The sequence below is a fragment of the Schistocerca piceifrons genome, chromosome 7 (genome assembly GCF_021461385.2).
Source record: "Schistocerca piceifrons isolate TAMUIC-IGC-003096 chromosome 7, iqSchPice1.1, whole genome shotgun sequence".
In the NCBI taxonomy this organism is placed as follows: domain Eukaryota; kingdom Metazoa; phylum Arthropoda; class Insecta; order Orthoptera; family Acrididae; genus Schistocerca; species Schistocerca piceifrons.
In genome coordinates, this window is record NC_060144.1 from 124,798,576 (window position 1) to 124,824,146 (window position 25,571).

At 44.1% G+C, this 25,571-nt stretch overlaps 1 protein-coding gene across 1 annotated transcript in view; it reads left to right on the forward strand.

Moving 5' to 3' along the window:
- The window catches only part of LOC124805498 (protein O-mannosyl-transferase TMTC2-like), a 941,575-nt gene that overhangs the window by 484,462 nt on the left and 431,542 nt on the right, over positions 1–25,571 (forward strand). Inside the window, exon 11 of the mRNA XM_047266062.1 lies at positions 8,916–9,160. Within this exon, the coding sequence (XP_047122018.1) occupies positions 8,916–9,160 (245 nt within the window). The remainder of the gene's footprint in view (positions 1–8,915; positions 9,161–25,571) is intronic.

A 25,571-nucleotide genomic window follows, 5' to 3' on the forward strand; every position in this document is an offset into this window, starting at 1 on the left:
GTTACAGGCCCCTGACGTCTGGTGTCAGAACAAAGGTTCACTGCCTCCCAGTCGCAAGTCTCGAAGCCATATATCTCATTCGTAATAGATTAACTTGTGACACATCATTCTACGGCTTTTTCTGAATAGATCATAAGCTTTTTAAGGCCTATAGATGCATACTGATGAAGGACCCATCGCGTTGATAAGAGCGTTTTATTCACACGGGGCTCAAACTATTTGAATAAGTGATGATAAAATAGTCTAACATGCAGGGAAAAGAAGTATTAGCAAAAAAATTCAGCTTTACACTACTGGCCATTAAAATTGCTACACCAAGAAGAAATGCAGATGATAAACGGGTATACATTGGACAAATATATTATGCTAGAAGTGACGTGTTATTAAATTTTCACGCAATTTGGGTGCATAGATCCCGATAAATCAGTACCCAGAACAACCACCTCTGGCCGTAATAACGGCCTTGATACGCCTGGGCATTGAGTCAAACAGAGCTTGGATGGCGTGTACAGGTACAATTGCCCATGCAGCTTCAACACGATACCACAGTTCATCAAGAGTAGTGACTGGCGTATTGCGATGGGCCAGTTGCTCGGCCACCATTGACCAGACGTTTTCAATTGGTAAGAAATCTGGAGAATGTGCTGGAGCCGGCCCGGGTGGGCGAGCGGTTCTAGACGCTACAGTCTGAAACCGCGCGACCGCTACTGTCGCACGTTTGAATCCTGCCTCGGGCATGGATGTGTATGATGTCCTTAGGTTAGTTAGTTAGGTTTAAGTAGTTCTAAGTTCTAGGGGACTGATGACCTTAGAAGTTAATTCCCATAGTGTTCAGAGCATTTTGAACCAATGAGCTGGCCAGGGCAGCAGTCGAACATGGTCTGTATCCAGAAAGGCCCGTAAAGGACCTGCAACATGCGGTCGTGCAGTATCCCGCTCAAATATAGGGTTTCGCAGGGATCGAATGAAGGGTAGAGCCACGAGTCGTAACACATCTGAAATGTAACTTCCACTGTTCAAAGTGCCGTCAAGCAGTAGCAGTCCCGCGGTTCCGGATTGAGCGCCTAGAACCGCTAGACCACCGCGGCCGGCTGACCTAGAGGTACCACAGGCTTAACAACGAGGTGAGATCGATATGGATGGACCTTTGGGAAGCTTGGGGATTTGAGTAGGTGGTAAGGAGAATAGGTGGCATTTTTGTTGGGTCATACGGGCTGTGTAAAGGAGGTACAGCATAGTCCTGGTGAGCGATCCCTGAGCACTCTTGCTGTTGGATGGAAGGTACTGGGTTGGGTATGTTGACTGCGACCTGTTTACACTCCACATTTTTTTCTGCAGTCACGACCCACGTCAAGTTCTTCGACTGACACCATTGGTCGAAAAGGTAGCATACTGGCAGTGGCTTCATTTGCCGATTTTCAGCAACACTCCAGCACCACTGCTACCACCGTCCAGCAATTTATCAAGAAAGGTAGATAATATCCTACTATATACGAAACTGAGGAACAGATAGCTGGAATTATTTCTCGTTGTTTTTCTTCTTCTTCTCCTCATTATACAAGTTTAGTCAGGGGCAGATTTTCAGTTTCACTACCATGTCCTCGGTGTCCCAACAAATTTTCTTGCTTGAGTTTTTTCATGTAAGATCTGCTTCTGAGTCCTTCTTTCCAGCATTTATGGAACGTCTTCTTTCCACATTGTTTCTTTTGTTATTGATAGTACGTCTACTTCTTTGCTTGTGGAGCCTTTTCTTATCTTATCTGTTTTGCTGTAACTCTTTTCGGATTTCATAATCTCAATTTCAATTGTCAGTTCCTTGCTCCGGTCTTTCCTCGTCTGTACTGCTTATTGTTGCTTTCCACTCGCGTGCAAGGTGACACTTCAGACAAATTCTTCGAGAAAAGAATTCTTAACATTAATTTATACTCAGTGTTGAAATTATTTCCTTCAGAAAGGTTTGTCTTGCTGTATTGCAAGTCTACACTGCATATCCCCCTTACTTAGGTCATCGTGCGTTACTATGCTGCCCAAACTGCAAAATTCGTCTACTACTTTCAGCGTCTCATTTTCTGATCTGATTCTTTCCTATGCTTTCTCCCATCGGAAAACATTTGCTTCTTCTCTCTGAACTTTGATGCTTATTCGAAATCTGTCCTTGGTTTCCTTTACTGCTATGAAGATAACAAAATATCTGATCGAAATCGATTTGGAAATAAGAAATTTATTTTTTTATTTCCATTGTAATTTGTGTATGTGGAAAAAACTGTTTGGACTTAAAATCAGCCGGCCATGGTGGCCGAGCGGTTCTAGGCACTTCAGTCCGGAACTGCGCGACTGCTACGGTCGAAGGTTCGAATCCTGCCTCGGGCTTGGATGTGTGTGATGTTCTTAGGTTAGTTAGGTTTAAGTAGTTCTAAGTCCTAGGAGACTGATGACCTCCGATGTTAAGTCCCATAGCGCTCAGAGCCATTTGAACCATTTTTTGAACTTAAAATCACAGAATGGTTAGATTCAATGTTAAACAGTAATTACGCCAATGGCTGATTACAAGAATGTGTAGCGTTTTAAGGTTTATGCCAAGGGAAGCACACCTTGTTTAAACAAATATTCCCACTGTCGCTAATTTTACAAATTTTCTTCACGATGTTACAGTCCGTTATAGAACGAGATACATGGCGATAGACAGTGGGAAGGTAGAGAGTAAGGAGCTCGGGGAATTTGAAATATAATCTACAGAAATACTTCAAAAACAACGAAATTATAAAATAAGACATGGTGATACAGAAACAAGACTTGCGAGAAAGTAGTAGTCGGACAAAGGGCAAATGGGTAAAGCCTGGCTATGAAAACAATGGATGCTTGCAATTACAGAAAATTTTGCTAAATTTAAGGTTTGCACGATACTAGAATATATTTGTAACTCTAACAATACGACGCCCCTGGAGGAAAATACCCTTCTCTCAAGGAATAAGGGCTCAGCTATAGCTAAACATGTCTAAAACGGCTTGCTTTATTCAAACGTAATATCACACGCACACTAGAGGGAGTATGTTCCATCTTCCTAGACTTTCGGAAACTATTCGACACTGTGCCACATCATGTAACCACATAAAATATCCTTCCACCTGTATGATTGCCTTGATGAATATATTTCACTAACAGTGAACGGCGAACGTTTTACAAAAACGAAAGTAACGTCATGTGTACGCCAAGAGAGCGTAATAGTAGCCCCACTGTTCTTGACAAACACAGTGATTTATCAGATCGCGTAAGGGGCAGGAAGAAAGGCTATGTGGTTTACGTGAATCAGTGAAGATTAAATTTAGAGAACTGGTATCTGAGGAAAAATGTGTGACCATTCTGCTGCGACCGACGTATGTCTCGCATAGGGATCACGCGAACGTGATAGTAAGCGTAATATGCAGACTGATGCATACAGATTTTCTTCCCTGACAACACGCGATGGGGAAGCGCCCTGTAGGGAACAGCAATTTTGGTGCACATATGTAGATATATAAAACACAAGACTGTAATGTGCAGCATAAGTTAATTTGGTAACGGAATTAGTTACAGACTTTAAGAACCAAAAGGTACGTATCACAGCAGTGTGAATATTAAGTCATATCCTGAACTGAGCATTTGGTGAAATAGGGGTACACGCCATACCGTGTCCGCAGCTCGTGGCCTAGTGGCTAGCGTTGCTGCCTCTGGATGACGGGGTCCCGGGTTCGATTCCCGGCCAGGTTGGGGATTTTCTCTGCCCGAAGGCTGAGTGTTTGTGTTTGGTTTGTACTCATCATTTCATCCTCGTCATCATCATTCGTGGCAGAGGCTAGATTGGACTGTTCAAAAATTGGACTATGTAATAATTGGACTTTGTACGGGCTCTGATGCCCGCGTAGTTGACATCCCCATAAACCGAACATGTCATCACGCCATACCGTAGTCTGCGAATTACAGATTCAAACGTAGAATATGGGTCTGAGTAGCTGAAAATAAGTGGGACAGAAGTTTAAACCAAAGTGCATATCAGCACATTGAAAAATATATCCGGAAAAAACCTCGTTGTGTCAGATTTGCAGGGCGGTTCATTGTGATTTTGACAAACTTTCTAAAAAATTAAATTCAGAAAAATGATGCAAAATGTAACTGGGGAAAGCTTCAAGGAGATAACAATAGATTAGATCGTAATCAGATTACTACAAGCTGTTTTCTCACTTTTCCGCCGGAATGGAGCTGTGGTGTGAATACAGTAACATGCAAGTATAGCTTCCACCGCTATAGTGTCTTGAAGCGTGTGAAGGCTTGGGAGCAGAGCCGACAGCATGCAGATGAAAAGTTGGGCATCCACTGCCCGTAAAAGCTTCACATCGTTGCAGTTCGCAGCTCTGCTCGTAAAAGCCAAAGGCCACGCTGGCATTTCGCACCAGTTTTATGCCTAACTCATATGTAGGGGCGCATAAAATGCGTGCACATCACCAGAACTGCGAAGACTTTCTATATAGGGCGAAACACAAGCCTCACTAAATACAAGATGTTCATAAAATGTGTCACATATTTCTGTAGGAAGTAACATTGATTGCGACCAGTCTATTGTTACTAGATGACAATTTCCTATAATGGTAAACCTGAAGCCAATACGTGTTGAGATGTTGTCCAAACTGCCCTTTAATTCCTATCTAAGTATTACGTAGAAGTAGACAAGGCAGTGCTGCGTGTGGTTACTACGCATCCTGACACGTCCTTCGGCCCTTCGTTTGCAGTGGATCATGCGCTCTTTAAAATACACCTGGCTCCATTCGTATAGTGCCGTATCTACTGTAACGTCTGGACATCGTGGATGGGTTGGGGTACAACAACGCTTTTAGAAGCCCCTACGTCAGAAATGCAACGGACTCACGTTCCATAAACAGTGAGATCATACTACTGGAGCTCCTCGACCAGTCCACAGCCCACGAAACTGAATTGAGGTACTGCTGCACGATCCGTATGGAATGAGCTAGTGCCCCGTCGTGCATAAAGGACAGTCTTTGTCTTTCTGCATGGGCAACATTCTCCAATAGCGCTAGTAATTCATCGCGCAGAAATCGTTATACAGTGCCGTCAGAAACGGTCTGAAAAGCTTATAGGTGTGTTGCAGGGTAGGTTGTGCTGAGAAATCACTGTTCAGAAAAAATCGATACGTTGCTCCTTTACCGAGTTAATTGGCATTGAATTTATCCAATCAAGCTGTTATAACCGCAAATTCAAGCTGCACGCCAGAGAGGTGTCGCCAGCCGTGTTCTTCAAAATGGTTCAAATGGCTCTGAGCACTATGGGACTCAACTGCTGTGGTCATTAGTCCCCTAGAACTTAGAACTACTTAAACCTAACTAACCTAAGGACATCACACACACCCATGCCCGAGGCAGGATTCGAACCTGCGACCGTAGCAGCAGCGCGGCTCCGGACTGGAGCGCCTAGAACCGCACGGCCACCGCGGCCGGCCCGTGTTCTTCGTTTGGTTACCTGAAACCGAACAAAATGACGACACTAAGATAGGACATGGGACGATAGCGAGGGTCGAAACCGAGCCGAAGGCTGACCAGTCTGGTGCGTTACCGTGTACGCTGTTGCAGAATGGCTCAAACCCGCGCCTACATAACTTGAACAATTATCTGATTGAATTTTTCTAAGTACGGTCAAGGATGTCGTGTGAGAAATGTAATGGAGCGATGTGAATGAAGTATGTAATTTCTAATGGAGGAAAGATGGGGCTCGCCTAGCTGTAGCGCACAATACTGTGAGTTGCGATGGCTGCTGCCTGCATCCTTCGCTGCTGAAAAATAATACAACTATCTGTTTCTATCTGGATTGACCTTCGCCAATCAAACTCTCACTACGCCTTCATGAAGTTAAGGATTCCTTTCTGCCCCTAGTCTAACTATTGGCACAGTACACCCATCCGATAACCAGTCCACCACGATGCCACTCGATGTTTGCTCGCAGGCGCTAACTAATACTCTGTCTGTGTTCACACTGCACATTAAAGTATTGTGGCCAACACAGTGAACAAACACTTAATCGTGAGCGAGTCAATATAGAGTATCACTCCGATTCGCTAGTGACAGAGGTGCTCTCTCAGTGCAGTACTAAGTAGAGACCTTGTTCCTCACTCTCTGCGTACATGCACGAGCGCACTCGCTCCTGCTACGTGTTCCCGCTTCAAGAGCGTTACCAGAACGACTCCTCTCCACGAAAAAAGCGAAAGGGTATATCATCCACTGTCTTTCCCTCACTCCTCCGGCTCATTGCATCATAAATAGTCCACAAATCAGCATTACTCTTACAAATGGGAGAATGGCGCTCCATTTAAGCCGACCAATCCGGAAGTACTCGTGTATAGCATCTGTGAGAACTCTGAATCTGTGCACTAGGTCCGTCAAAAATGCGTCTGCTGCGACTCTCCCAGACAATACAGTGGGTTTTGCTTTTAAGGTGAACACGCAGGCCACTATCCCTTTTCTCTGGCAAAAACTGGGTGGTCCCTAGGCGGTTGGCTGGCTGGCGCAGCAGTACGCTAACTCACCCTCCTACGGACTTTCCAACGGGCTGGTTGCCTCTGCCGAATGAAAACTCCTGTGGCCGTCGTGTCTTGAATGTTTGTGTATGCCAGCCTCGACTTTTTAATCTCAGTGCGCACTTGCCATTTATTTATCAGATTTGCATATCGATAAAATGGAAATATGTAAAATTGACTCTACCCCAACTTACCCACACACTACTAATGAAGTGCCCCCAGTCCATCATCCTCATTACTCGTGGCATTTCACCGATTCCTGGAAGAATTCGAGTTTGTGTGTGTTTGTACTGAAGAGACGTTTCTCACCTCACCTTAAATATACAGGGTGTTACAAAATGGTACGGCCAAACTTTCAGGAAACATTCCTCACACACAAATAAAGAAAAGATGTTATGTGGACATGTGTCCGGAAACGCTTAATTTCCATGCTAGAGCTCATTTTAGTTTCGTCATTATGTACTGTACTTCCACAATTCACCGCCAGTTTGCACAATTGAAAGAAAGTAATGTTGACTTCGGTGCTTGTGTTGACATGCGACTCATTGCTCTACAGTACTAGCATCAAGCACATCAGTAGGTAGCATCAACACATTAGTGTTCATCACGAACGTGGTTTTGCAGTCAGCGCAATGTTTACAAATAGCTGTGGTGCAGTACGTTTGTATCGAGACAGATTTCCAGAACGTAGGTGTCCCAACAGGAAGACGTTCGAAGCAACTGATCGGCGTCTTAGGGAGCACGGAACATTTCAGCCTATGACTCGCAACTGAGGAAGACCTAGAACGACGAGGACACCTGCAATGGACGAGGCAATTCTTCGTGCAGTTGATGATAACCCTAATGTCAGCGTCAGAGAAGTTGGTGCTGTACAAGGTAACGTTGACCACGTCGCTGTATGGAGAGTGCTACGGGAGAACCAGTTGTTACCGTACCATGTACAGCGTGCGCAGGCGCTATCAGCAGCTGATTGGCCTCCACGGGTACACTTCTGCGAATGGTTCATCCAACAATGTGTCAATCCTCATTTCAGTGCAAATGTTCCCTTTACGGATGTAGCTTCATTCCAACGTGCTCAAATTGTAAATTTTCACAATCAACATGTGTGGGCTGACGAGAATCCGCACGCAACTGTGCAATCACGTCATCAACACAGATTTTCTGTGAACGTTTGGGCAGGCATTGTTGGTGATGTCTTGATTGGGCCCCATGTTCTTCCACCTACGCTCAATGGAGCACGTTATCATGATTTCATACGGGATACTCTACCTGTGCTGCTAGAACATGTGCGTTTACGACACAACATGTGGTTCATGCACGATGGAGCTCCTGCACATTTCAGTCAAAGTGTTCGTACGCTTCTCAACAACAGATTCGGTGACCGATGGATTGGTAGAGGTGGACCAATTCCATGGCCTCCACGCTCTCCTGACCTCAACCCCCTTGACTTTCATTTATGGGGGCATTTGAAAGCTCTTGCCTACGCAACCCCGGTACCAAATGTAGAGACTCTTCATGCTCGTATTGTGGACGGCTGTGATACAATACGCCATTCTCCAGGGCTGCATCAGCGCATCAGGGATTCCATGCGATGGAGGGTGGATGCATGTATCCTCGCTAATCGAGGACATTTTGAACATTTCCTGTAACAAAGTGTTTGAAGTCATGCTGATACGTTCTGTTGCTGTGTGTTTCCATTCCATGATTAATGTGATTTGAAGAGAAGTAATAAAATGAGCTCTAACATGGAAAGTAAGCGTTTCCGGACACATGTCCACATAACATATTTTCTTTCTTTGTGTGTGAGGAATATTTCCTGAAAGTTTGGCTGTACCTTTTTGTAACGCCCTGTATATTGTGTCGGTTATTTCGGACTTGTGTGGGATGTCAATGAAAATGCCGTTATCTATTTCTAAGTTCGGAGTGGTGGACAGACCTAATTTTCCTTAGTATTTGCCATAGTTTCATTCCATTGCCAAACGTCTTACCGAAATCTATAAAAACGGGATGCGTTTCCAATTCCTTTCTGTTCTTTGTTCTGTTATTTGTTTCGTGGTGAACACGTTATCCAATCAGTGCCTACATGTTAATAAAATGTTCCAATAAGTCTTTTTTTCTAGCCGTGTATATCGCCAGGCGCTGCTGTATCTGTTTGGTCAAGAAGAACATTTCTCGCCTTGAAGCAGGTGTCGTTGTCGTGGTCTTCGAATTTCATTGTCCAGCAGTGTATGCACAGACGCCCGTCTCCGAGACCTTGACATTGTCTACGATCTCTATGCATCCTAGCAATTGTAGCGTCCCGTCACCTCTACGTAAGGCGCGACCCCACGTGAGCGCGTGTGCCCCTGTGTTGCAGCCGCGTACCTGAACCTGGGGCTGGTGCTGTGGCGGCTGGGCCGCGAGGCCGACGCGCTCGGGGTGCTGCGGGCGGGGGCCGCCGCCGACGGCTCGGCGCTCAAGGACCCGCGCGCGCATGCGCAGGCGGCGACCGCGTGCCGCTTCCACCTGGGCCGCCTGCTGCTCGAGAGCGGGCGCGCCGCCGCCGCAGAGAGGGAGCTGCGCGCCGCAGTCGCCGGCATGCCCCCCCACTACCAGCCACAGGTGCGTGCTCTACTGCCTGCTGGCTGCTGGCGCACGGCGCTGCGTTGCGCTGCGTTCCGCGCTTAACGAACGAGTGAGGAGAACTTCCCTTCTCACATTTATCGGAACAGCTCAGTCAAACTTACACACACGGATCAAAAAGCATTTATGGTGTTCATATTTCTACATTGTTGCTGTTGTGGTCTTCAGTACTGAGACTGGTTTGATGCAGCTCTCCATGCTACTCTATACTGTGCAAGGCTCTTCATCTGCGAGTAACTGCTCCAACCTCCATACTTCTGAATCTGCTTAGTGTATTCATCTCTTGCTCTCCCTCTACGATTTTTACCCTCCACGCTGCCCTCCAATACTAAATTGGTGATCCCTTCATGCCTCAGAACATGTCCTACCAACCGATCCCTTCTTCTAGTCAAGTTGTGCCACAAACTTCTCTTCTCCCCAACTCTATTGAATACCTCCTCATTAGTTATGTGATCTACCCATCTAATCTTCATCATTCTTCTGTAGCACCAAATTTCGAAAGCTTCTATTCTCTTCTTGTCCAAACTATTTATCGTGCATGTTTCACTTCCATACATGGCTACACTCCATACAGATACTTTCAGAAACTACTTCCTGACACCTAAATCTATACTCGATGTTAACAAATTTCTCTTCTTCAAAAACGCTTTCCTTGCCATTGCCAGTCTACATTTTATAACCTCTCTACTTCGACCATCACCAGTTATTTTTCTCCCCAAATATCAAAACTCCTTTACTAATTTAACTGTCTCATTTCCTAATCTAATACCCTCAGCATCACCCAACTTAATTCGACTCCATTCCATTGTCCTCGTTTTGCATTTTTCAACTAGGCATGAGAAATAAGTGTCTCAAAATGGCAAGAAATTCTAGAAAATTGAAAACATCGTTTATCACAGAATATTTTTCATTTCTTTGCCTGACCAGCTGCCCATGTGGATGGGCTCGTGGGCTGCCCTTCTGCAAAGAAAACATGCCAGTTTGAAAATAATCTACCGCAATATCAACTTACATACTCCCCAAGTCACCATAAACTGCATGGCGGAGACCACATCTAGCAACTACCGATCATTTCCTTTCATGTTCCACTTGCAAAAGCAGTGAGAGAAGAGCCACTCTCTATATGCGTACGTGCAGGCTTTACGTTTTCGTATTTCTTCGCGGTATTTGTGCGAAATGTGCGTTGGCCGCAGTAGAATCGTCCTGCAGCCATCTGCAAATAACAGTTCTCTAAACCCTCTCAAAAGTGTTTCAAGTAAATTTCGATTACGCGATACGTCACACAAATCTGAGGGCTGTAAGTTCAACTAAATACTTACCACTCTGTCTACAGTCCAAAAGTGGCCCATCGGGACCTTCCGAGCGCCGTGTCATCCTCAGAGGAGGATGCGTATAGGAGGGGCGTGTCGTCAGCACACCGCTCTCCCGGTCGTTATGATGGTATTCTTGACTGAAGCCGCTATTATTGGGACGAGTACCTCCTCAACTGGCATCACGAGGCTGAGTGCACCCCGAAAAATGGCAGCAGCGCATGGTGGCCTGGATGGTCACCCATCCAAGTGCCTACCACGCCCGCCAGCGCTTAACTTCGGTAACCTCATGGGAACCGGTGTATCCACTGCGACAAGGCCATTGCCAACTAAATACTTAGGGATTACAATTACTAATCACCTAAACTGGAACGATCACATAGATAATACTGTGAGTAGAGCAAACCAAAGACTGTGATTCATTGGCAGTACACTTAGAAGGTGCAACAGGTCTACCAAACAGACTGCTTACACTACGCTTGTCCGCCCTATTCTGGAGTATTGCTGCGCAGTGTGGGATCCGCATCAGGTGGGACGGACGGATGACTTCGAGAATGTACAAAGAAGGGCTGCACGTTTTGTATTATCGCGAAATAGCGGACATAGTGCCACAGACGTGATACGTGAACTGGAGTGGCAATCATTAAAACAAAGGCGTTTTTCATTGCGACGCGATCTTCACATGAAATTTGAATTATCAGTTTTCTTCTCCAATTGTGAAAACATTCTGTTGTCACCCACCTACATAGGGAGAAATGATCATCACGATAAAATAAGAGAGATCAGGGCTCGCACAGAAAAATTTAAGTGCTCGTTTTTTCCTGCGTGCCGTTCGAGAGTGGAAGAAAGTCGTGTTCCCTCCATCGATTCCTGTCTGACTCCATGGTGCACTGCTAGCAGCACACATCTGAATTGTTTCGATGTCTTCCTTTAAGCCGACCTGGTGAGGATTCGAAACACTCCAACAGTACTCAAAAATGAGTACGTGAACTACACTTTCCTGGAATTCTCCTAATAAACCGAAGTTGACCATTCGCTTTCTATATTGTCGACCTCATGTGCTCGTTCCATTTCGTACTATTTTACAACGGTACACCTACTATTTAATCTTTATGTCAAGCAGCACACCACTAAAATTGTATTCAAATATTACAGGATAATTTTTCCTAATCATCTGTTTTAACCTACATTTTTCCACATTTAGAGTTAGCTGCTATTCGTGACACCAATTTTAAATTTTGCGTAAGTCGTCTTGCATCCTCCTACAGCCACTCAACTTCGAGACCTTCCCATACACCACAGCATTGTCAGAAAAACAACCGCAGATTGCTGCCCGCCTTGTCCGCCATAACATTCATGTATATAGATAACAACAGCGGTCCTATCACACTTCCCTGGGGAACTCCTCATGAGACCCTTGTCTCCGATCAGCACTCGCCTTTTAGGACAGCGTACTGGGTTCAATTACTTAAGAAGCCTTCGAGCCATTCACATAAGTTGGAACCTATTCCATATGCTCGTATCTTCATTAACAGTCTGCAGAGGGGAACCATGTCAAACGCTTTACGGAAATCTAGGAGTACTAAAACTGCCTGTCGTCCTTCATCCATAGTTCGCTGTATGTCACGTGAGAAAGCTGAGTTTCACACAAATGATGCTTTCTAAAACCGTGATGACTCGTGGACATATGCTTTTCGGTACCTAGGAAATTTATTATATTCGAATTCGGAATACACTATGCGATCAAATGTACCCGGACACCTGGTTAAAAACGACTTACAAGTTAGTGGCGCCCGCTATAGGTAATGCTGGAATTCAGCATGGTGCTGACCCACCCTAAGCCTTGATGACAGCTTCCACTCTCGGAGGCATACGTTCAGACAGGTGCTGGAAGGTTTCTTGGGGAATGGCAGCCCATTCTTCACAGAGTGCTGCACTGAGGAGAGGTATCGATGTTGGTCAGTGAGACCTGGCACGAATTCGGCGTTCCAAAACATCCTACAGGTGTTCTGGAGGATTCAGGTCAGGACTTTTTGCAGGCCAGTCCATTACAGGGATACTATTGTCGTGTGACCACTCCGCCGCAGTCCGTGCATTATGAACAGGTGCTCGATCGTGTTGAAAGATGCAATCGCCATCCCCGAATTGCTCTTCAACATTGGGAATCAAGAAGGTGCATAAAATATCAATGTAGGCCTGTACTATGATAGTGCCACGTGAAACAACGGGAGGTGCAACCACTCCGTGAAAAACAGGACCACGCGATAACACCATCGTCTCCGAATTTTACTGTTGGGGCATTCACCATAGCCACACCCTGCCATCGGATCGCCACACAACGTTTTTCCACATTTCAGACGTCCAATGTTTACGCTCCTTACATCAAGCGAGGCGACGTTTGGCATTTACCGGCGTGATGTGTGGCTTATGAGCAGCCGCTCGACCATGAAATCCGAGTTTTCTCACCACCCACCTAACTATCATAGTACTTGCAGTGGATCCCGATGCAGTTTGGAATTTCTGCGTGATTGTCTGCATAGATATCTGCCTGTTACACATTAAGACCCTCTGCAACTGTCGGCGGTCTCTGTAAGTCAACAGACGAGGTCGGCCTGTACGCTTTTGTGCTACACGTGCCCCTTCACGCTTCCACTTCACTATTACATCGGAAACAGTGGACCTAGGGATGTTTAGGAGTGTGGAAATCTCGCATACAGACGTATGACACAAGTGACACCGAATCACCTCAACACATTCAAAGTCCGTGAGTTCCACGGAGCGCTCCATTCTGCTCTCTCACGATGTCTAATGTCTACTGAGGTCGCTGATATGGAGTACCTAGCAGTAAGTGGCAGCACAATGCACCTAATATGAGGAACGTATGTTATTAGGGATGTAGGGATAATTTTGATCACATAGTGTACATTCAAGAAATCTGCAGCAAACCGATTTTAAGGATATTGATTTGTAATATTGCAAGTCCGTTATTTTAACCTTCTTCTATACAGGAGTCAGAAGCGCTTTTTTCCTGTCCCTTGAAACGTTACTCTGAGCAAGACATTAGCGATAAATGCAACCTATTTGAGGGGCCAATGCCGAAATGCACTCTCTGTAAAACTGAACTGGTATACCACCTGGATTCAGCGACTTAATTTTTTTCAACTCCCTCAGTTCCTTCTCAACGCTACAGATGCCTATTTCCATCTGTTCGAAACAGGAGTGTATTCGATGGTCAAGCAATGGCATGTCTGTACGATACAAACAATAATATCGTAAAAATGTCAACTAGTGCTATTCTTGGGCACCAAGGAACATAAACTGCCATATATCAGTGTATCAAACACCAATGGTCTCGGAATGTTTAATTTATACATCACACAAGATTTCCTAAACACTGTCAACGAAAGCGCACCCGAAGAAGGCATTGCATACCACAATAAATCCGCCGCAAGTTTTATCTTAAACACTGTTGATGAAAGAAATAGAATTCGCCGAATACTCAATTAATACAGATATAAACTTCCTAAATCTAAGCACAGCAGCTCACAGCATAACCTAACACAACAGTTAGCTTAGGGGCTAAACCAGAAATAGCACGGCCGATTTAATGAATTAGATCCGAAGAAATAACTGGCGAAAAACCACAGAAAGATCGTAGAATAGCACAAGCGCGAGAAAAAGCACAAGTCTTCAGAATCACACCTCAAAACTCTCATTCGCATCCAGACTTCTGAGAACATGTTAATAGAATCCAAGACACATTCTTAAACGCCAGTCATGAACGAAGACATTATTCAAGCTGCTCAAATTAATATAGCACAAACAGACTGAACATTTAAAAAGGTCTTTGACAAGCACAAATAGAAACATTCAACCCAACTAAATCCAACAAATAAACCAAATTGGTAGGATGTTGTGGTGAAAAGTAATGTCTCCGAAATTTTTATTCTGTTCTCAGTATAGATTGAGGTGTTACTTGTCACGCACTCAGTCCACTTCCCTGCTTCGCTGGCCTGAGGTGTGTGCTTCTACAGCTAAAGGGCTGCGAATTATAGCGTGTAACATGGCGGTGTGTAACGTAACTATGTCGGTGCGTGACAGACACTCTGCAAAACTGAAAGCGTGAATTCGAAGAGTTCGTCCACTCATGGAGCAATTCCAGACCACACACGAGCGCTGCGACATCTGCAGGTATCTGACGCCTTGTGTTCACTGTCATAGGTCGTCCCCCATACGATCCCGACTTGGCTCTAGAGAGCCTGTATACAGAGAGAGTGGCCATAGGTGAAGTTGCCAGTGATTGGTTGATTAGCTTTGGCGCCATTTTTCTGCCAAACATCTCTCGCGCTTCCTAAATTCGCCGTGCTTTTGACTCGAAGTTCAGAGGACTTTTGGAAACGATTAAAAGGTATTTGAATTATTGAGAGACTTGTTATGCGTTGTGCATGTATGTTCAATTTAGGTATATATCGTTCTTGGTACGTAATAAACGTTTGCGATCTTAAATGCGAGTTGAAATAATGATGCGTTTTGTGATGAAGTCGGTAGGCCTACACGTTTGAAGTAAACACGTTAGTAATTGTATAGTATTGTTTTTGACATCTGTAATTCGTTCTGCAGACGTTCGTAAACGATGCCAGGTTGTGCTGCATTTGGTTGTTCCAATAGAGGCGAAGGTGGAGTTCGCAGGCAAGTTGTAAGCACGTTTTACGCACTTGCCGTGGTTGCTGTAACATTATTCGTAGTAAATAATTGTAGGTACTCTTGAAGACAGTTTTTAATAGGCCTACTGACTATAGGGTAGAAGGGACGCGGTAGTTTTCTTGTTATATTTGGTAGTTATTACAGTAGCCTACATTTAACATTATGTGCGAGGAAGCACTCGGTCGCTTGTCTGCTCTTGGACAGTACACCCATGGAACTTTAACAGTAGGGTCTACACAACACTGTAATGCTCAATGCCTGTCTTGTGCCCGCATCTCGTGGTCGTGCGGTAGCGTTCTCGCTTCCCACGCCCGGGTTCCCGGGTTCGATTCCCGGCGGGGTCAGGGATTTTCTCTGCCTCGTGATGGCTGGGTGTTGTGTGCTGTCCTTAGGTTAGTTAGGTTTAAGTAGTTCTAAGTTCTAGGGGACTGATGACCATAGATGTTAAGTCCCATAGTGCTCAGAGCCAGCCTGTCTTGTAGCGTCTGCCAGTGATACTTCCACGCATACTAAACGAATCTGTGACGAAACGGGCAGTTCTTCTTTGGATCTCCTCTATTTTCTCCATTCATCCCAGCTCGCAAGAGCCGGCCGCTGTGACCGAGCGGTTCTAGGCGCTTCAGTCCGGAGCCACGCTGCTGATACGGTCGCAGGTTTGAATCCTGCCTTGGGCATGGATGTGTGTGATGTTGAAACCTCCCCTTAGAAAAATTTTGCTGTGCTGATAAACCTCTTACGTTATTTGATTTTCAAACAGCTGAGCAAAACTGAACGTACTCAGACATTTCTCTCTTTACTTATTCTGATCATCACTACACTGACACACAATATCTTTAGAGCAACGCAATCTGACTTTCAATAATCCCTACAAAAGAATGGCCCTGACTGACAATAACCTATACCTTTCATGAATCACTTACCTCACAAAAATCTTCGTCACTCGAACTACTGCAATACAGCGAGCGCCAATACTGCCAGCTAAATAAAAGATTCCAACTACTGAAGGCACTAACTACTGATAGGCACAGTTAGCAAATGAAAGATTTTGACAGAGAACAAACAATGTATTTACCTCAATAATGTTCAAAAGTCATCATATATACAGCAGTTCATGATATCCAGCATTACAAATTTACTCTTTCTAATGGACACACGTGCAGATCGTCAGCTCTCAAAATTCTACCATCTCTCTCCTCACATCCACCACTACTGGCGGCTCACCTTCCAAATGCGCAACGCTACGCGCTGTTCACATCCAACTGCCCAACACTACAATAGCGAATATTCCAACAATGCCAACCAGCCACAGACTGCACACAGCACAGCCAGTGATTTTCATACAGAGCGCTACGTGACGTTACCAACATAAAAACCTAAACAGCCTACTTACAATGTCCTTAGGTTAGTTAGTTTTAAGTAGTTCTACGGCTATGGCACTGATGGCCTCAGATGTCAAGTCCCATAGTGCCGAGAGCCCCCCTTTGAGCCCAGCTCGTAAGAGGTCGTGTAGACAAGGGAGAATTACACCGGCGTCCGTCGAATGAGAGTTTTGTTAGCTATTAGGGGCAGTTAAATGAAAGGAAAAATAGCAAGTAAACTGTTTATATAACAGTTAATATATTTATACCGCTACGAGATAAGACGGTCAATACCTTCATGGAAAAGTGTTTACGGTTTCCTACGAAACGTAGATTGTACACAGGCGCGCACGTCTTCGTCTGAAGTAAATCGGCGACAGAAGTGTCGTACTTCTGGGATCCAAAAATGTGGAAATTTCTTAGGAAGAGATCGGGACTTTGTGGAGGATGTGTAAGGGCTTCCCAGCGAAACTTCTGCAGCACAGTCGAAACAGCCTTGACAGCATATGGATGGGTATTATCCTGCAACGGAACGATGCCATTTGTCAACAATAGTGTTTGGACTTGATGGCGCGCTTTAGTTTCTGCAGAGTGTGCACGTACCACTGTGCTTTAATTGAAGCTTACGTCAGAATGTTGTACACGAGGAGTAGTACAAAAAAAAGAGGTACTTCATTAATTTTTTTTGTTTAAGTACTGTCTGTTGGCTTTCGTGTTGAGGTGTTCGTCAGAAAAGGGCCAACAGGTGTGCTGGTTGGGAGGAGTAATGAGAAACTGAGCCACAGAGTGTATCGAAAACCGACACACAGCGACCGATACCTGCAGCCAATTTCAAATCACCACTCAAGACAGAGAAGGTTGTCATCATTATGCTCGTAATGCGAGGAAGACATATCTGTGAGCCGCAGCTCCTCAGACGCAAGAATTTACAAAAATTGACTAGTAACTACACAGATAACTGAAAATAAATCGCTCCTGTTTGAAGCTCGTAAATATATGTAACAAACGAACGATATAATCGCCTTATTAGCAGCAGGAACTCGAGTTGCTCTCTCACTGACGGCCTAACCTCTACTGAGTACTAAAAGAAATACGCTAAATTTCATTTACACGGTAAGTCATACAAATCTGAAGGCTGTAAATTGAACTAAATACTTAGGGATTACAATTACAAATAACCGAAATTGATCACAAGATAATGTTGTGGGTAGAGTAAACAAAAGACTGCGATTCACTGGCAGCACTTAGAAGGCGCAATAGGTCTACTAAAGAGACTCCTTACACCACGCTTCGGGAGGACGACGGTTCAATCCAACGTCCGGCCATCCTGATTTAGGTTTTCCGTGATTTCCCTAAATCGCTCCAGGCAAATGCCGGGATGGTTCCTTTCAAAGGGCACGGCCGACTTCCTTCCCCGTCCTTCCCTAATCCGATGAGACCGCTGACCTCGCTGTTTGGTCTCTTCCCCCAAACAACCCAACCCAACACCACGCTTGTCCCCTCCCTATTCTGGAGTATTGCTGTGCGGTGTGGGATCCAAATCAGGTGGGACTGACGGATGACATCGAAAAAGTTCCAAGAAGGGCAGCTCGTTTTGTATTATCGCGAAATAGGGGGGATAGTGCCACAGACACGATACGTGAATTAGAATGGCAATCATTAAAACGAAGGCGTTTTTCGTTGCGACGGGATCTTCTCATGAAATTTCAATCACCAATTTTCTCCTCCGATTGCGAAAATATTCTGTTGGCACCCACCTACGTAGGTAGAAATGATCATCACGATAAAATAAGATAAATCAGGGCTCGCACAGAAAACTTTAAGTGCTCGTTTTTCCTGCGAGCCGTTCGATAGTGGAACGCTGCAGAAACAGTTTGAAGATGGTTTACTGAACCCTCTCCCAGTCACTTTATTATTTTATTGTGAATAGCAGAGTAATCACGTAGATGTAGACGGAAAACACATGGTACACGTTCTGAGGGCCAACGGGTACTCCGATAGGAGAATAAGAAGTCTCACGAAACGGAATTGCCGGCCAGGGTGGCCGAGCGGTTCTAGGCGCTACAGTCTGGAACCGCGCGACCGCTACGGTCGCAGGTTCGAATCCTGCCTCGGGCATGGATGTGTGTGATGTCCTTAGGTTAGTTAGGTTTAAGTAGTTCTAAGTTCTAGGGGACTGATGACCTCAGATGGTAAGTCCCATAGTGCTCAGAGCCATTTGAACCATTTTTGAAGAAGAAGAAGCAGAGGCTTTGTAAGTCGCCAATTGCCGGAAAAGTGGCACGTCAGAAGAAGACATGTAGGGTACGGTCATTCCTCCATACATTCTCAGGATGAATGGCCGAATCAGCCGTATATTGTGCAAACACATCGTAAAGATTGTAACTAAACGATGAAAAGATTTCTTTAGACCAGTAAAGGATAAAAGGGAGTAAAGTGCATATCGTGTACGTGTGGAAAAATTGTTCGAACGACCCGACTATCCAGCAATCCCAGGATCATAGAACATAAACAGTATTGCAAGTTGGGACTGGTGGAGAAATCGGCTATGGCAGGGCAAGAGCTGCGTGAAACCGTGTAATGAAATTCGCCACCACGGAGGTTCTCGCCGTGGGGAAGAGCTACCATGCCTGTATGTTCAGGGAACCCATTGAAGTTCAGCGACATTACAATACTTTTAATAAACGAATCATACATCCCCGTACTGCAACAAGCAACCTTTGCGAGTAACAATACAGAAGCAGTAATGACCAGGACTAAAGAAAGAACAGGAAGAAGAACATATGAAGTCTGCGGTCTTTCTACCATCCGTGGTAAATCGCCAGAATACTGTAGACCAAGACAGAAGCTCTTCTGTAATGCATGAAAGAAGATCTGCTTCTGCGAAAGGCTGGTAAATGTACCAAATTCCTTGTTAGTGTGGTAAAACGTACCTAGGACAAACAACACGCACTGCAGAAGGACAGTGCATTGAACATTAGCGAGATGTTCGCCTTACACTCCCTAACAAATCAGTTGTGGTTGAACGCTGTATTTCCTCTGCAAATTCCACGGAATACGGGAAAGTGAGGATAGTGGCCACGGAATCATCCTACTGGGATTTAGTGGTCAAGGAAATACAATTGGCACGCAGGCTGCTCACTAGAGACGAGGTTTATACAGCTCGACAACTTGTGGAAACTAATTATTTCACGTTTCAGCTGTGAAAAAAATTATTGTTTTGAGTGCTCACTGCCTGACATTCCTACATATGACACCCATTCTAGTAATCTACTACATAGTTCGTAAGCACTTTCGATGTGTTGACTCTGCACTTGTTAAGTTTTACTCTTAAACGCATCAAGTTTTATCTACATTTCTCGCAGAGGACGGTGTTATCTCTGAGCGTGTTTTTTCAGCAGTATTCATCAAATGTTTTAAACTCTGTCAGCTACGCACCTCTAAGATGGATCTACGGTTATCAGCCAAAAATGTTCAAATGTGTGTGAAATCTTATGGGACTTAACTGCTAAGGTCATCAGTCCATAAGCTTACACACTTCTTAACCTAAATTATCCTAAGGACACACACACACACACACCCATGCCCGAGGGAGGACTCGAACCTCCGCCGGGACCAGCCGCACAGTCCACGACTGCAGCGCCTGAGACCGCTCGGTTAAACCCACGTGGCGGTTATCAGCCGAAACATCGGAATAACAAGTAATACTTTTCCAGATATATGCCCGAAAGGTGGTGCAATAACCAAAAGATTGGACATGTGCGAATAGGACTCGCGCCCTAAATGTTCCGCACAAACTTAATTATGTATAAGGTAATAATAGTAATTATAATAGCGGTTTTGGGTGTCTAGATAGTCTCGTGCAAGCCTTTCTATTGGGCGCCACTTCGGCAACTTGCGTGTCCGTAATCTAACCCAGTTATCCAATCGGGAAAACGGGATCTACGGTTTAACGTGGAATCCGAACCACGTGTTACTTCTGGTGATTCCTCACATCGTCCAGAAGTGAAGGCTAGATTAAATCGAAGACTACAAAAAATCCGTGTTCCGACCGAAATTCAGTCTCGTGACCTCTCTGTTTCCAGGCACGCGCCTTACCATTAGCGCACCAGGCCCGTAATACTGTTCAAATGTGTGTGAATTCCTAAGGGACCGAACTGCTTAGGTCATCGGTCCCTAGACTTACACAATACTTAAACTAACTTAAACTAACAATACACACACCCATGTCCTAGGGAGGACTCGAAACTCCTGCGGGAGGGGCTGCGCAGTCCGTGACATGACGCCTTAAACAGCACGGCCACTCCGCGCGGCCGATATACACCGAATGGCCAAAGAAACTTGGCACAGGCATGCATATTCAAGTACAGACATATGTAAACAGGCATAATATGGCTTGCGGTCGTCAACGGCTATATAAGACAAGTGGCACAGTTTTAGATTGGCTATTGCTGCTGCAATGGCAGATTATCAAGATTTAAGTGAGCTTGAACGTGGTGTTATAGTCGGCACACGAGCGATGGACACAGCATCTCCGAGGTAGCGATGAAGTGGAGGTTTTCCCGTACGACCACTTGACGATTGTACCGCGAATATCAGGAATCCGGTAAAACATCAAATGTCCGACATCGCTGCAGCCGGAAAAAGATTCTGCAAGAACGCGATCAACGACGACTGACGAGAATCGTTCAACGTGACAGAAGTGCAACCCTTCGGCAAATTGCTGTAGATTTCAGGGTTTGGCCATCAACATGTGTCAGCTTGCGAACCATTGAACGAAACATCATCGATATGGGCTTTCGCAGCCGGTGGCCCGCTCGTGGTACACTTGATGACTGCACGACACAAAGCTTTACGCCTCGCCTAGCCCTGTCAACACCGGCGTGGACTGTTGATGACTGGAAACATGTTGCCTGGTCGGACGAATCTTGTTTCACATTGTATTGAGCGGAGGGTCTTGTACGGGTATGGTGACAATCCCATGAAACAATGGACCCTGCACGTCCGTAGAGGACAGTTCAAGTTGGTGGAAGCTCTGTAATTGTGTGTGTCGTGTGCAGATGGAGTGATGTGGGACCCTGATACGTCTAGATACGACTCTGACATGTAGCACGTACGGAAGCATCCTGTCCGATCACCTGCATCCATTCATGTCCATTATGCATTCCGACGGACTTAGGCAATTCCAGCAGGACAGTGCGACGTCCCACACGTCCAGAATTGCTATAGCGTGGCTCCAGCGACACTCTTTTGAGTTTAACCACTTCCGCTGGCCACCAAACTCCCCAGACATGCACATTATTGAGCGTATCAGGGATGCCTTGCAACGTGCTGTTCAGAAGAGATCTCCACTCCTTGTACTCTTACGGACTTAGGGACAGCCCAGCAGGATTCATGGTGTGAATTCCCTCCATCACCACTTCAGACATTAGTCTAGTCCATGCCACATCGTGTTGCGGCACTTCTGCGCTCGCAGTTTCTTTGCCTCCTCAGTGTATGTAATCCAATTTTTTTATAGTAAACGGCAAAAAATAATTTTTACATGATATAATTACAAACTAACGATTTCGTATTTTTTCCTGTACTTTTGCTGTGAAACCTTGCTTCTCGTCAAATTTCTTGATTCTAGGTCATCGGGGAGTACCCTATAGGTTTATGAGTGAGTTTTCGAGTAATACGTGACGTAAGTGACGATAACTCTTAACTGCGTTGACTTAGAAGTTGAAATGTTTTGAAACATGTACATTTGAAATACGTGAAACAAGTACGTTTGAGATATGACTGAAATTACGTAACTGACAGTAGTTTTAAATATAAGCGTTAGAATGGGAACGGCATGTGAACGTGTATTGTATCTCGTCGCATATGCGCTTTGCCCTGTACTGAACTCTCCTGATTGCGAGAACGTAAATTTAATTTACCTGCGAGAATGTAAACTTTCAGTAACTTTAAACCAAACCAAAACTGCATGAATTTACGTAACACAAAAACTGAATCCAAAGCACTATTCATTTGAAATCGTCCCTGGTAATAATACGAAACTTGATCAATTTGCAAATAATGGTCCTCCCTGGTAATAATACGAAACTTTATCAATTTAAAAATAATGGTTCTGTGCTTAAGGAATGCTATCACTGAAATAATAAAATTTCTTACATCTGGACAATTGTTAAGCTCTTCCCACTGCTCTCTATTGGTGCTTTAAATTAATTGTATAGTTAGCAAACAGCTATTGTGTAGGGCTGTTGCTTAGCATATATTTTAATTAAATAGAGTAAGACTGAGACAATAACTTCTTGAGAAAAGTAGTTAATGAAGAATCACATAGATTTGGGAACTGGTATTGACTTAGGGTAAGTAACAACATGGCACTAACTTTAAAACTTGTATTTTGACTATTTGAAAAACAATAATGCTCACGATTAATACATTCAATAAATTGATTATACATTAACAATTAGCTTTCCAAAATTGGATTTGAGTGCTATACATTATCTCAATCACCATTTATGAATTCGCGTGTAGTATTTGTAACAAAACAACTTTCTTTAAATTATTTCCAACTTGTGTTGTGATTCCTTTCACAGTTAGCATACATCATACTGTCGTTGCAAATAAAAAATCATTTCTGCCCGTAGCGAGTAAGTATATATGCAGCACAAATGGCTCTGAGCACTATGGGACTTAACTTCTCCCCTAGAACTTAGAACTACTTAAACCTAACTAACCTAAGGACATCACACACACCCATGCCCGAGGCAGGATTCGAACCTGCGACATCAGCGGTCGCGCGGCTCCAGACTGTAGCGCCTAGAACCGCACGGCCACTCCGGCCGGCTATATGCAGCACACATCCGATACAAGACGTCTTTACACTTGAGAGTTCTCCATACATCTCTCGACTTAAAGTGATTCTAACACGTTATACATAACACCGTGAATCAGCGATCGCTGTTCAGCAGCGGCACTACTGCACAAACGAGACTACATTTGGCCGTCTCTGGTTCAATATAGTATTTTCTTACAAAAATTGTATTAATTTATCCTATAGGATATAGGTATATACACCTTTCAGTTTCACGCCGCCAAGGGACCGTGCATCTTAGTATGTGACGTAAATTTCAACGTGATACCTCTACTTATTCCTGAGAAAAAAGGGATCTTAACAGTCGGACAGACACATAGACAGACAGACAAACGGACAACAAGTGCTTCTACAAAGGATCCGTTTTTTTTCCAATTGAGATATGGAACCTTAAAAATTAATTAAATAACGTTATTTATTCGAGTTGATAGTTAAAACTTTATTGCTTCCTCTTACTGATGTTACGAGTAAACTGGAATGACAGTTTCAAGTAGGAAGTAATCTGTAGCCAATATCTAAGGATAGTTTTGCCATAAACACTGGTTGTAACGTCCCCCCTTCCCGTCTATCGACAATGTTAGAAATATATAACCGTGTAAACATGTGCCTAAACAATTGGAATAAAATTTTGAAAAGGCTATCGTTCGGAAGATTCAATACAAAGTCGATAAATGAGGGAGAGGTTAACAACAAGATGCCTTCTAGGACAATTTATTCCGCCTACTTAATTACTGTAAAATTTAGTATGGTTGTTCGAAATGTTTGTGCTGTCATTCACGTACTGTGCCAACGAGAAGGGGTACCACGTGGATCGGAACAGAGTAATAAGAGTTACTGAAATAATTATTGCTGAAAGAAATACGGTCGCCAACCCAATTGAGCAAAATTTCTGTTCGGTAGGTGAATTAATGAGCCGAACAGTCAACGTCAAGAATTACTCGAACACGCGCGGCAAAAGAGGGCTGCACGCGCGTTAGCAAAAACAATTGAAACATTTACGTAATAAAGGGAGAAAGAAAATAGTTTGCACTCGAAATATCATTAACTAATAGAGCTGAAATTTTGAAAACATACAAGATAACACTTAGATTAATGGTTACTTACTGTTGTAAGTGACAATGGCGCTACCTCACAGTAACGTCTACTATTTTCATATGAATTTTGGAAAATGGCAAAAAATAATTAAAAGAAACTCTACTGACATCTGAACAGGGAAGTAGAAATTGATAATTACTATATCAAAAGGTAATTATTGTACTTTAGCACGACTGCAAGTCAAAATTTGAACCAGAAATTTACTAACAACAAATTACAATGATATTTGCACTCACTCATTAATTCTAGTTAGTGCTTTTCTTCATAGTGCCAGGAATCATTTTAATTTGATTAGTTGGTTTACTATATGCAACAATTAGATCGCCTCAGATTAAAGTTCAAATTTAAAGTTAGTGAGACTGAAATTACTGAATGCTTTAAGTTCAAATCTTTAATATAACTCAATCATTTAGTTCATAAGCGAAATTAACTGGCACTGCGATTTTCATTTTTCATAAACATTACTCGGATTATTGTAACAATAGCACAGAACAGTAACCTACTTGGTGAATGATTTTAGGAGAATCACGGGTAAACAATTTTGATTAAACTATGGTAATTATTCACTCGCAAAACACCACAAAGCTGAGTAACGCCGTTACAAAACTAGCTGACAATAAGCTGTGATGCAGCAATCTTACTTCAGTCCATTCTCGCCGTGACGAAGTTGCTGACGACGATACTGCTGCTGGCTCCTTTCCATGATAATTAGCGAGCACGGGAGTTATTCGCAGTGATATTGGCGTGGCGGGTTCTTGATGTTGCTGCAGCCAATATTTCCACCGGCCACGCTCATCACTTGCCACGTGCCGCCAAACAATCACACCTCCAGTACAGAGCACGCCATCCATGCGTCCGCACTTCACCAAGTCTCACACCAGAGTCCTCTCTCTGTGTAGCGCGCGCTTTGCCGTAACATCCTCCCGCGCCCAGAGACGCCGCTACTCCAACGATACTTATTCGTTGACAAAAACCGAACGTTTCCCTAACATTCACTCAGCGATATTTACATAATATACATAACTGATACTACAGCAAAATAAACAAATTAATTCATA